General features: G+C 38.6%; 1 protein-coding gene across 2 annotated transcripts in view; it reads right to left on the bottom strand.

Annotated features, from left to right (window-relative positions):
• CADPS2 (calcium dependent secretion activator 2) overlaps positions 1-14,520 on the bottom strand; it is a 300,595-nt gene that overhangs the window by 134,506 nt on the left and 151,569 nt on the right. For both annotated transcript variants that reach the window (XM_090136996.1, XM_031615180.2), the window contains exon 8: positions 8,564-8,703. In XM_090136996.1, coding sequence (XP_089993122.1) covers positions 8,564-8,703 — 140 coding nt within the window. The remainder of the gene's footprint in view (positions 1-8,563; positions 8,704-14,520) is intronic.

Genomic DNA, 14,520 nt, shown 5'->3' with positions numbered 1-14,520 from the left:
CCCCAATTTCATCAGCTTGCATTTATTACCAGTATGCTCACAGAAGGGCTATAATTACCTGTGGAGCTCCCTAACTAGTTTTATTCCCATATTTGGTCACTCCACATGCCAGAAGTTCCTGAAACACTTGGTTTTACTCTGTGCTGGGGTAGATGAGTCTTGTCCTTTTGAAAGGGATACACACATTATTTGTGTTTGGGTCTTGGATCTTCAGTGTCAACAACCATCTAAACTACAGTTGAAAAATGACATTTGGACATACTTTAATGACGTACTTCAATTTTGTACTGAAATCACAGTTTAATATCTGCCGTCTTATACATGCACCTCCTTAAACACATATACCATGACAGGCAACACTGATGGTGCTGCTGATCTTGGTGCAGAAAATAACACCACTAAATAATCCCATAATGACCTCCTCAAATGGTCACAAGCTCTGAAATATCTTGTTTAGATAAAGGAAAAACAACAACTCTATACCTTTTGATGTGTCTTTACTAAAGAAAACCCTTAAGATATGCCTGCTTTTGTTCATCTTCCTTATTGTCGGCATCTTAGTGAAAAAAAAAACTCCTAAGAATTACACACAGATGAGAAAGAGGTTTTTACATTAACTAGGGCACTAACTTTGACACCAACCACAAACTAAAACAACACAGTATGCCATTTGCCAGCAATGAGACAGACAGGACAAGCTTGTGTACACTATAAAAATCACTGCTAAAAGAAAGTACCTAAATTTTGTTTAGAGCCAGATGACTTGCATACACACTTGAATCCCATGGGCACATGCAGCAGACTGGTAGAAATATAGTACATCCTGCAGTGTTTCAACATGTTAAAATAAGATTTCCCAAGCCAAAATCTGACGTAAACACAGGCAATGAGCTTTTTTGGTTATACAGTTAGGAAATCGAGATTCAGGTAGTTTCCTAAATTCCACTTTGTGTATGGATTATAGCTCATCTCACAACACTGGAAGACTTGGCACTGCAAGTGTCAGTGGGCAACTTCTGTCAGTATCTGTAAACACATTTAACTCCTAAATGTATTCTACCAGAAATTGTAACCAAAATTATAATGAAAATTGATATACCCCTCCCATATTTCTTATAGATCTAACGTTCTTATCATAAGCAAATGCTTAGAACAAAAAGCATAAAGTTGCAGGTGTTAAGAAATACAAATCCAGAATCTCTGCTCCAAAATGGTAGTATCCATATATGTTGAAGGACTGTAACTACCATGTTGGAAACTGTAAACTACTATTGGCATAGGCAAAAAATTCTCACAGGGATTACTTGAAATTCTCACAAATTTCAAGATCTTCATAAGAGCTCATATGCAGACACTATGCTACCTATAAAGATTAGTATTTATAACTAGAAATAGCACTGGAAGTGAAGATGACATTTCTCTGAAACTCACGGTTATCTGTAGATAAATTGCCTCACTATCTATCAAAGTAGCTTAAGTTTCATGTAAAATAGACTTAGATTTTAAAAACCACTTAGGTACCTATGCATAATCTATACCTCTGGACGCAATATACAGAGAGAAGACCTGCAATGTACCGTATCACAAGCAGTGTCCTTCCTTTTTTGTTCTTCCCCTAAAGCCAAAGTCTTTGTTTTCAGAAACCATCCCATCAAGGTACTGCTCCCTATAGAGCTTTTGAGAGAACTCTGAGTACTCCGATATAGGGTAACTACTTATACTTCGGGCTGCTATAGTGAGAAAAGGATTCCAAATTATCTGATGTGATGTAAAGACTTGTAAAATTCAAACAAGCTCAACAGTTCCCACCTGTTACTTCGCTTATCCATCCCAGGCTTAATGTTCACAAACTGAAAACTAAGCCTTCTGCCACAGGATGGCGTGAGCCCTGCTCTCTGTAGCAGCACTTGAAGTCAGAGCTCTGCTTCCCTCTTTCAAACTGGAAGCAAAAGTGTAATAGCAGCGAACAGAAAGCTAGATGGTGCTAACACACTTCCATTCTGGCTTCAACCAGATGCGCGACAAAATGTTGCGAACTTTGCTAATGACAAAAGCACTTTTGGTAATTGCTGTAAATTACAGTAGAAAGTTAATGTTTTTATCTAATGGAAACCAATAGTATTTAAATATATCTGTGGTACATATCATACATAAAAAATATTAGGAAGGATTTTTTAGATGTTCGATACATAAAGTTTCCCGAAAGTTTTCTTCTCTTTGAAGGAACTTCATGCCTACTGCTTCTGACTTAACCTAACATGTTAGCTTAGCTGTAGGTCAGTCCTCATCTAATTATTTCCACAAAGGTAAAGAAAAATATTTAGAATTATTCTGCTATATGTCTGTGCACAGAGGAAGGTCTGAAAGCAGACTTAAATTCACTATATGCAATACAAAGGCCTGTTTGCAGCAGAGACCATGCAGCACATGCCATGAGAAGGATGACTGTATTCTTGACATCTTTATCTGTAGAAGTAGCCCAGACTTTAATCAGACTCCCTAGTTGACTTATGAGCTTGCTAGAAGCTATGAGAGCAGTCTGTCCTGGTGACAACAGCTGCATAACTATGTGACAGCAGAGGAGCCAGCAGACCCTAATGCTATCAGCCCTGTCACTAAACTACCTGTGACTGTGGGGGATTGCTTTGCAGTCCTGTGCTTCATTTTACTCACCTTTAAAACAGAGATAATGATACCTATCTTCCACTCCATTGGACTCTTTTATCAGTAGGAGAAAAAATGAGGACAAAATTCCTTATTCTCTTTTGCATCTTGGAAGACTGTTATTGCTGACCATAATTTAACAGATACCCTTTAGATCTAACACTACAGCAACAGCAGGAGAAATGTGTGACTTTAGTCAAACAAGAACCAGGAGCTATATTTACTGATTGTATATGCTCTCCTAAGAAAGAATATTTCAGTCACCCTCAGGTGCAAAAGGCAAAAAAAAACTTTTTTTTTTTTTTTTAAGTTGATTGTGATCATTATATTCTCAAAAGAAACTCATGCTACTACCAAAATTTTGAGAGAAAAATAATTTCAAAAAAAAAGAGAGAGTATAAGTTCAAAAAAAGTTGACAAAATAATTGCTTTGCTGAAAAGAGAGGAGAAGAAAATCTGTGCGTATAGGTAGTCATAATTAAATGCTTATAGAATGTATATTACAAACAAAAATTTCTTTAACTTCTTGTTTGTAATCAAAATATAGCCACATGAAGTTCAACAAGGAGAAGTGCAAATTCCTGGTCCTGGAGAGGAACAACTGCGGGCATCAGGACATGCTGAAACCAGAGCAGTTGGAAGGCAGCTTGGCAGAAAAGGAGCTGGGAGTCCGGTGGACACCAAGCTGAACGTGAGCCAGCAATGTGACCCTGCAGCAAAGAAGACCAAAGATATCCTGGGTTGCATTAAGCAAAATATCACCAACAGGTCAAGGGAGGGAGGTGATTCTTCCCTTCTGCTCAGTGCTGGTGAGGCTGTGCCTGGATGCAGTGTTCAGTTCTGACCCCCCCAGCACAAGAAAGACACAGAGTTACCGGAGAGTCCAACAAAGGGCCATGAAGGTGGTAAAGGGTCTGAAGCATCTCTTAAGAGGGAAGGCTGAGAGAACTGGGCCTGTTCAGCCTGGAGAATGTTCAGGAGAATCTCATCAATATGCATAAGTACCTAAATGAAGGGTGCAAAGGGGCCAGAGTCAGGCACTTTTCAGTAGTTCCCAGTGCCAGGACAAGAGTCAATGGGCACAAGCTGTCACACAGGAGGCTCCATCTGAATATCAGGAAGCAGTTCTTCACTATGTGGGTGTGACCATGCACAGGCTACCCAGAGAGGCTGTGCAAATCTTCAGAAGCTGCCTGGACATGGACCCAGACACCCAGCTCTGGGCGCCCCTACTGAAACAGGGGTTGGGCCAGATGGACCCAGAGGTCCTTTCCCACTTCAGCCGCTCTGCGATTCTATGAACAATTCTAAATGCAACATGTCACAACATAAGGCAGAACGCACAGGGACAAATTTTGCCGTTTTATCTTTGAAAACGTTCTAGACAAGAGCAACGCTTACACATTTTACTTTGAAAGTCAAAAGTAAATAATCTTACTTTGTAATATTGTCCTGCATAGGCTGTTCAATTGGTAAAAATTTAAAATTATTTTTTATTTCACTCTTTCAGATATTATTATTAAACATGACTAATGAAAAAAAAAAGAAAAAGGTATATGATAAAATACCAGTATCCATCTTACATTTCTAGTTTGAAAGCAAATACCCCTCAGTAACCACTAGGCTGTGCTAACAGACAGCTCAACTGACATGATACACTTCTAAAAATAACACTTTATATGCACACAGATATGCAAAGGACTTAATAAGAAAATGGATTAGAAGAATGTATTTACAGTAACACACACCTCGAGTGGGTTAACCTGTCTTCCCTGGGTTTTCAACCCTAATTATGAGTTAAGGAGAGCCAAGTGAGTCTTCCTGAAGCAAACGCTCCCCAGCGCTGCTATTGTAGCTTAACAGGAATAAATGGGCTTTTAGCGTTTTATATAGCAAAGTTTCAGGCAACATTTTATATTTCCTTTGATGATTTGGTTTAGATTTGAGACTGCAGTGGAAGACATGGATAGAAATGTTTCTATTGTTGTATAACAGAGAAGATTAAAAAATGTCTCTTGAATATGCTCTGCATTTTGAACCTGAGAAAGGTTACTGTATTCTATGAGAATATGTTATGAATGATGAGAAAGGAATCTGAAGTATCACGAATTGCCCATACTCAAACCTGTTCTGCAATTTCTTATTAATGAGAGACATTTACCTTGTCATTACCCAGAATATTCTAGCTGTGCATGCTACCTTTTCTTATCTATTCTCAGGGTTTAAATAGAAAAGGATTGTTACAGTTCAGTTTTTTTCCACACTATGAGAGCCCTGCATGCAAAAATTTGAAAAAAAAAAAAACCATCAGAAATAAATAGTAATACTATGCAGTAAGATGCATAGAAGAAGCCTTTATTTCTTGCTCTTAGTAAGGTTTTGGCTTGTACTGAAAAAATCCCAAGTCTATAATTTTATTTGAAATATAGTTAGTTTTCATGAATATAGAAATTTAGAGAGGGAACGTGTTTGTAAGGCACTGCAGTCACAGAATATAATCTGTGAATTTGAAAACCTCAATTTAACTACAAGACAGCATAATTTGTGAAAATGAATATTCTTGAAGAATAAAAACAAGATGGGTTTTGAAGACTTTCAGCATGTCTCCCCTGTCAATAACTAAATTCAGTTTAAATAGGAAAAACATTTCCCAAGGAATAAAACCATAAACCCATAATTAGCATGGGTCCGTGGACTTAATTGACATTGAGGAATCTGAAATATTTGAGCATAGCTATTGTATCTGACAAAGAGGGCCCTTATTACCATTTCTTTTAATCCTTAGTTTAATAAAATCCCTCTTTCTGCATTTGGCTGTGCGGTAAGATTTTAATTCAATTTTGAATAAATGTTGAGGTTCCCTGCCGAAAGGCATTGTTCAACAGCAACAGATTGCCTTTTTCTCCAATTAGACAGTGATGAACCTTCTATGTTTGCTTGTAAACTCAGCGCTACATGCATAATAAAAGTTACCTGGTTCAAAGACTGGGCAAAGATAAAGCATGAGACGGCTCTGAAAAAATTGGAACCCATGGAGGATAACCATACTAATGGCATGAAAAGCCTGTTATTATGGCTGTAAAATACAACTTTGATGCAACAAAACTGCAAAGTACTGCAAAACACATCCTTTTGTTTTCCCCCTTTTTACTATGGTATGAAACCGTGCATAAATATGTGACTACATACTAATGTGAAATGAAACAAAATAAACTCCCAGCCCTTTTCACTATTTGGGGATATACAGGGTTGCAATCCAGCTCTTCAAGAATTTATTTTCTCCCATGGCCTGTTTCAGTGCAAATGCTGATTTAGAGAGAAAAAAAATTGAGTGATTTGCTTTTCTGCCTCATGCAGGTTCAGCAGAGGGCTGCAGAGCAATAACACCGCCTGGCAGAGCGCAAGTTCTGGTCCTGGGTGAGCACACTGGCTGCCATCCTGCTTCTCCCATAAGAATGAGCTGGCTAGCAGTGTGCATGAACCCACCCTACCCGTTCCTTCCCTAGACTTACTCTCAAGTAAGCACAGGAAAGTGCTATTATTCTCACTTTAATCAAAATAAATCACCAGAAATTTTATCTGTATGTATATTTACAGCCTTATTTCCACTGATTTCAGCTATTCTGTGTATGTTATGCACCTCTGTGAAGTGAGATTCCAGCTTACCAAACTGAGCACAGGAAATTAGATGCATACCACCTACAGGTGGAAAAGGATGCAGGTTCTTCCCGGCATCTCTCAGCTACCTTCAGCACGACACGTTTCTGTGTGTCCTGTAATGCTGTCTTTCATTCATTGCACGTTTTCCAGCTTCTGCATAAACGTTTCTCATACAGTGCTGTATCAGTTATGAACTGAACAGATTTAATCTGTGTGATGAATCTGACAGGAATCCCTTTCAAAAATATAGCAAACATACTTCTACTCGCAGGAAGCCAAACAAAGGCTGTAAGAGTGCCTGGGTGTCTGCTTTTCCTAATGTTGAGAGTTTCCGACTTCTGTTCCCTCTACTCTCACTGAAACTCCAGTGCTTTCATCAGTATTTCAGTGCTATCAGTATTTCATTAACCCTTTTAATGGCCAATAGAGGCATCATCGGCATTTTATTTCATTTCATGTATGCTTACAGTGGAGCAGTCCGTACAGGCCTCCCTCGGTGCTCTGGCTTTGCTAGATGAAAAAGTAAAACTCATTTTTTGTCTGGAGAATAATGAAAACAGTGACCCTATAGTAAAATGAAGAAGAAAGAAACTGTGCCAGAGACTAGTATTCAAAGGCAACATGAGGCATTATAACTAGAAATAGCAGATGAAAAGGACAATGATTGAGTTAAATCCTCAAAAATAATATTTGACAGGGGAATCCTTGTAATTCACAGAGAAAGAAACTAGAGACATAAACTAGTATGGAAAAGCAAACTGATGGTGAGGAAAACCCTCTGGAGACCCCAGAACAGCCCCCCAGCTGGGTCAATCTCCACAGAGAAACCTGAGCACAACCAGAAGAAACACCAGAGCCCTGTCCTCGTTGCTGGGCCCAAGTCTAAAAAGCTGCACGTTATGCCCTAATTTGGTCTGTGGCAGCATGACTCCAGCATTATCAGTGGCCTGATCAAATGCAGGGACTTCCCACAGTCACCTGTGGGAGAGGTGCATGGCAGCACAATCTTTCTGAAGTAGCTGTAGAATGGAGCACACCACCATGCCAGGTTATGTGCAGGTTAAATGCATCCATTTTGTATACTGTCATACTGTTGAAGTAGTGCTTTGTTTGATGTTACTGCTTTACTAATTTTAGTTATTGTTGCTCTATTAATTTCAGTCAATTATGTAAGCTTTTAAATTAAACAAGGGTTAATCAATTTCCTTGGCAGAACCAATCTCAAATTACCCAGTTGCCTGTTAAAACACTCTGTGAAGATATCTGATACGTTGTAGATGGGTAGAAGGATATAAAGGCATTAGAGCCTGGAATCAATCCCTGTATCCGAGCACTGTGTATGCTGTTTGACAGGCTGTTGATGAACACAGCAACACTACGTCACCTCAGCAGCACTCATTGCTTCAGTTGGTTGCCCAGAGAAGCTGTGGATGCCCCACTCCTGAAGACGTTCAAGGCCAGAATGGATGGGGTCCTGAGCAGCCTGAGCTGGTGTGTCACAACCTGCCCATGGCAGGGTGGTTGGAACTAGATGATCTTTAAGGTCCCTTCCAACCCAAGACATTTTGTGATTCTGTAATCCCCTCTGGCTCCACACTGACATCTGCTTAACTCATAAGTTAGAAGAATAGAAAGCAACGGTGATTGCTTTATGACAAGAGACACAGCCTTGCTTACCGCAGGCAACTTCACCTGCTTTTGCAGCCAAGATGAGGAATGGTGGTAGCAATTGCCTCTGGAGATGTTTTTACAAATAATCTATTGCATTTAGTTTCGGAGCTAGGCAGGAAAACATCCTTAAACTGATACATTCACATCAATTCAAGAGAAAGACAGGAGAGCAGACATCGGAAGAAAATGGGAGATGATAGCATCGCAAATACCACTACATAGCAATGTAACCTTATTTTAATGGAAAAATTTTAATTCCTTAAATAACAACTTCGGCTTTTCTGAAGTGTAATATTTAAAATCAGTTTGTAATTGACAGTGTTTTTAGCTCAGTGTGTCAGTTAGCTCAATAACTCTCCTTACATCTCACTGAACTGAACTTACATCATTTGAACTGGATGCTATTCCTGACTATTATAAACTTTACACATAAAACAGCACAATGTCACACTAACAACTGTTGTACACACACTGTTTTACAAACTTTATGTTGTTGCTACATATGGTTAAGCATAGGCACAATGAGCCAAAAAAGTAGAATACAACCTGACAGAAAACAGCTACTTACCCACAGTGCTTCATGTGAGGTGGTTTATCCATTCTCACTGCCAATTTGATTTTCAAGTCACTGTCCTGGCTGTTTTTGGGGACGATCATTTTGTGCAAGTCAGGGGACTTGGAGCTGTTGGATGTTGGATACAGCACTACCTGTAGGTAATAAAATAAATGCTGAGCTGATTAAAAAGTCTGCCTGCCTTTAATGGAGACTTCAGATAGAAATGGAAGTTGTTTGAATTTGAATTCTTGTTACATCTTCTCCACTCTGAAAGTCTCTTAAAAAAAAAGTTTCATAATTCTAATAAAATATTTGACACATTCCTATCATAATAGATGAAATTCCAAAATGAGTGCTCCCATTTATTACAATAGGAAGTTTTCTTATTATGACTTGAAAAAAATTTCCTCCATGAGTTCATTCTGAATTAACAGTTCTAAACAAAAAACAACAGGTGACATCTGTAAATCACAGAATGTCTTGGGTTGGAAGAGACCCCAAGGATCACCAAGTTCCAACTCCCCTACCACAGGCAGGGCCACCAACCTCCATCTGATACTCAGTCAGGTTGCCCAGGGCCCCATCCAACCTGGTCTTGAACAGCTCAAGGAATGGAGCATCCACAGCCAATCTGGGCAGCCTCTCACCACTCTGTATAGTTAAACAAGAGCCCAAACTTCCACATTATCCAGTGCCCTACTGGAAACATGCCTCTGAAACAACATGCTATATAACACCATGCAACAGCAGTGACACTGCTTGAGTGAATATAACCACAACATGCTGCTTCTTACTAACTTCAGGTAAAATCAGTAGCATTAATAAAAGCCAGCTGTAGTAAAAAACACAGAAATCAGAAATTAATTCCAAAGCTCTGCTGCAAATGGAGTGTAATATATACAAGATACTGTGTTCGGTTCACATCAATATATAACACAAACATTTTGTTAAATTGATAGAGATGGACATAAAAAAAAAACAAAAAACATCATAAACATGAATTTTAAATACTTAACTAAAATGTTTAAATGACTTAATTGATAATTTTATTAATTAAACATTATTTTTAGACCACTATCAGTCACAAACAGTTGAATATCTGCCATCTAGAAATTTCAGCTTTTGATAACTAGCACAATTAAATATTACCACTTAATTAAATTCATAACCACAGTCACACAGTTAAATGCTGCTGAAATAAGGATGAAGAAAATTTTATTATGAACACTATTTTTTAACCAATTTAGACTCTAAAACCATCTAAACATGCTCCTTGGGAGAGTTTCACAATAGTCAGTGAATTCTGAACTATCATTACTCTAACAAGCAACATCTTCACATCTTTTATTTCTTGGAAACTAAAATTAATCGTAAAGTTAATCACCAAATTAATTTCTTATAAATACTAGTTGCGTCTTGTGTCATATGTATAAAAGACAATATATTCCCCTCCCTGTCTCAGGGAAAGCTAAATCAAAGACTTGGGTAAGAATCCTCAAGCAAACATAATCTAGTGGATATTCCTAAGCCAAAAATTTTACAACAGATTTATTCATATGAAGGATAATGTAAACTGAAGGACTTCAGCTCCCCATGTCAGTATGTTGCAGAAGCACGTTCCTGTATCCCATTAGTATTAGGAGTGCTAGCAAAGCAGAGAAGTGTAATGCATCAGCCCTAACGACGTGTGCAACCTCCGTAACATCAGTGGGAAAAATAACCTCTCAGAACTATTGAGTTCTGTGCCTGTTAAAGAGATAGGAGAAAAAGCAGTATATTACAGTTGTCATAAATCAGAAGGGTAATTTGTTTTGCCTCTTCGCAATTGCATAGCAAGCACTATTTATAACAGTGCTTACTCCCTCTTTTCCAAGAAGTATGTTCATTTTCCTCCTGAGTAAAAGCTTTCCCTTGAAAAGCATTATAAGTATAGCAATCCTGGAGTTCTGAAATCTCGAATAGAAACAACTTCTAGTTTGTCTATCTCTTTAAATGCAAGACTATATAAACAGAATTATTCCTCATTCCTTGCATTTAATCGCTTGGCATTCATAGAGGTTGGTAGGTGATGTTATGATTTTCTTTTCTTCTCTACAGATTGCAGTCACTGTCCTCTAACAGCTTATTACCGCTCATGCATCTCAAACCACATCTTTCTCCTGTCAACTTCTTGATTTTTGACAATGCTGAAGAAAATATAAGCTGACAAGTGTATAATTAATTCATAACTTCAGTACTGACAATATCTTTTTTGATTTTTATTTTTTAAATAAGTATTTTTGAGCTTTGTTTTCAAACCTCTTGCAGTGAATAAGTATCTGGCAGAGTACTTGGACGTGCGATGTGTTGTGTCTGTATCATTATTTAAAGCTGGAAAGAATGGCCAAGTATAAGAACTAAAAAGACTAGAATATACAAACTGTATTTCCGGAACTTCAAACATTTTTGTCATTATGCACAAGTGCACATATACACACACGCAGCATTCTGCAAGCATTAATTATCTTCAAAATAACTTTAAGCCTGTAAGGGCACTCCTAACCAGTGTGCATTAGATCATCAAGTGATACAAGCTGAAACCAAAGCACTGAGCAGATTTTTCTTGATGGAAAAAAAATGCTGAAATCCGGATCTAAAGCATTTTCCCCATGATGACACACTGCGATGCAGTACCATCTCCACTGCCCAGAAACTTCCTAGGCTACTTGTCTCAGATTTCCTTTCAGTGCTGTTTTACAGATTATAAATTTACAGGTGCAGTTTTAGGTATATACTTAATAAAACAGTACCAACTCTTTATTCTCTGGAAAATATACGTACTCACCTATAGAATATTTTTTCACTACATCTAGTACTTCTAAAAGGTTTGTAGAATTATTTCTACATCATACATTTCCAAATTATTCTTTTATTTTATGCTTTGTTACTTTATTGTTCCTATATCTATGAATATCATCACAATAGATTACGCAGCAGCAACACAGCAAACTATGAATTGTATGTATCATATACATAGTATATATAAATGCATAATAACACTTGTTTACAATAAGTAACCTAATGGGTAATCTGCATTAGGTAATTAATGGCACATTATACGTGAGTGCTACACACCAAGCACAGCTGCTGTACATTGCATTGTTTCAGCTGATTTAAACCAAATTAACACAGGTTGAGGTAAATCAGTAAATTCAATCTTCACATAATCATTAAGGGTACTGAAAAAGCAGCAAGTCCATATCCTCTTTATGTGTCTCCTCCTCATTGTAAAATAAATACATAAATCTTCAATATTACAGAACAGCACACCTGCATATTTGTGCAAGGTGAAGTTCTCAAAACACTGCTTCTGGATTGTGAATGACTGACACAACATTTCTCATCTGCACCTAGAGGATGTTAAGCTAATATCACTTCATGACTTCAGTAGTCAACATTTATTGTGATTCAGCTGTGTAAGTTCCAGCTGGATGGCCATAAAAGGACCTGTTTGATGTTCACCTAAGCCAACAATCAATCCAGCTGAGCAACTCCTAACTCCCCTCTATCTTTGGCAAGTTGACCATTTTCTCCTTTAAAAAAAAAAAAAAAAAGATTTCAGGGAACAGGCTAGTTGTTCAAAACGCCCTGGAAGGTGGAACAGACTGAACTTCTGGTATCCTTGCTTTCTCAGAGCAGACAAACATGCGGAAAGTTCATAGTCAAAAGTGCCACACAGAAACATCAGTATTTCCATGGTTAAGATAAAGCTCTCGAGCTAACCATCCCTGGCCACAGCTGTCATGCTACCACAACATAATGCAGCTTCCAGAGGGGACCCAAGCTCAGAGACAAGCTGAGCAGCAGGCTAGAAGCACACTTGAAAGAAATCAAGAGAGTCAAAATAATTTCTCTATTCTCTCCATCCCATGCTCACATCTGAATTCTCACTCAGCCTATTTGTCTTCTGGCTTCCTGGCTTCTCCAACCCACTCTTGCTCTCTGTATTCAGAAGTTGCACACAAGTGCTGCAGTTACCTGCTCTTCTGACCCAAGCACTGAAAAATCTGAGAAAGATTTTACAAGTTCTGGGTGGTCTAGGACACACTTTGAGACATGCTTGGGCATAACTCCTTGGGAACTGCAGGAAGTTTGAGCAGACTTAGCTGAGCTTTGGCTCCCCATCATAGGCAAAAAAAGATGCAAGTGAAGAGTTGCTCTGCTCCTTAATGCCCTGGCTGACAGATGGGTGACAGTTGACATACTATTACAAGAACCAAGAAAATCCCACTCTCCTGTTCAGTGCAGTTCAAACTACACAGCCTTAAAGAAAATAAAGGTGTAGCCCAGGAAAAGCCTTTTCATAACAAGCCAGACTTTTCTTCTGCATCAATTCGAGCTTATTTATAACAATGTAAAAGAATAAATACCCACAATACCATGATCTTCTCCCTCAACTGTATTTGTTGAAGCTCCTTCCATCATGCAATAGGACTGATAATTGATTCTATGCAAGGCTTTTTCTTTTGTGATTTAAAATGCAGTGATTTGAAAAGATAACTGATGGCAGTGGGAGCAGGGAGGACAGGCAAATTTTATGTTATGAAATAATCAATATTATTTGGCACATAAAAATTTGTGCTGCCAGTCATTGTCTGAGCAAAGATAACAGGAAAGTTTCTTTGTTAAACACATTCTGATTTTTGCCGATTTGAAAGTATTGCTGCAGGCCAAAAATTAATGAAGCTGGTTTGGGGCAGGGAATAGATCACTAATAGCAGTTTAGACACCCTACAGAGTTATGTGGTTTGTGCAGCTCTGACTCTGCCCTTGCATAGTGGACACCTCTCTGCTTTTGACAGTCTGCTGACTCTCTTCAAGTCACCTTCATTCACAACTTAAAGTTTGGAGCTGTACTGAGCTACATCAGACACTTGCCCACATACAGGTTGATGTCAACAAAGAAGATGCTGTCTGCGTGAAAAGAAGTGAAGTTTCTCAGAGCATCCCAGCAGCAGGCTATCAAACACAGCATTCTGTTCAGTTCTTTATGCTTCTGAGTGCCAAGCTGTCACTCACTGCCACCACAACAATCAAGCACAATCCAGGAAAGGCCCAAGGCAGAGATGGAAAAAGGAGTCAGCTCTCTTAAAAGTGACTCTCCTTGAAAATTAAAGGTTAATGACAGCTCAATCACCAAGGATATGTAGTGTACGCAGGGATCTCATGCCACCTCCATGATCTCATCTACTGAGTGACCTCTTGGTTTTCAGCTACAATTGTGTTACAGCAGAAGCACTCAGATAATGCTTCAGGTAACAGGTGGTTAAAAAGAAAGAAAAATAAAACCAGAACAGATGTATAGCAAAAGAGCCATCTAAATACTGGCATTGAGAAAGAACTGGGAAGACTTTTCAATTTATGCATTCGACAGATACTGACTGGTGCCATCTGAATGCTCACATGAACAGGTGTTAGTTGTCTTAAAGTCCTTCCCAAATAACCCATTCCCCAAAACTAAGAGAGAGCATATCTAAATGATGAAAAAAGCTTAAGAATCTCTGACAAAATGCAGTCTCAGGGAGTTACTGAAAAAAGAGATTCAAGAGCTGGGTCTGTTCAGCCTGCTAGCAGCCTGCCAGTACCTAAAGGGGGAAGAAAGAAGGAAGTGGACAATTTAGGAGTGTGTGTTGTGATGGGATAAGGGGAAATAGTTTCAAACTAGAAGTAGTAAGATTTAGATTAGACATAAAGAAGAAGCTTTTTGTAAGGGTGGTGAGGCAGGGGAACAGGTTGCTCAGTGACATGTGGAAGTCCCATCCCTGGAGTCATTCAAGGTCAGGCTGAGCTATGCTCCGTGCTCAGTGATCTAGCTGTAGGCATTCCTGTTCATTGTAGGAGGACGGAGCAACAAAAAGAGACAATACCACCTTCTACTAGGATAGAAACATGCTTATAAATACATTCACAAACATTTAGTTTAGAAAGCA

Source organism: Phasianus colchicus, chromosome 1 (genome assembly GCF_987193195.1).
Source record: "Phasianus colchicus chromosome 1, bPhaCol1.hap1.1, whole genome shotgun sequence".
In the NCBI taxonomy this organism is placed as follows: Eukaryota; Metazoa; Chordata; class Aves; order Galliformes; family Phasianidae; genus Phasianus; species Phasianus colchicus.
The sequence above is the reverse complement of the archived record's forward strand: the minus strand, read 5'-3'. Positions and strand labels throughout refer to the sequence as shown.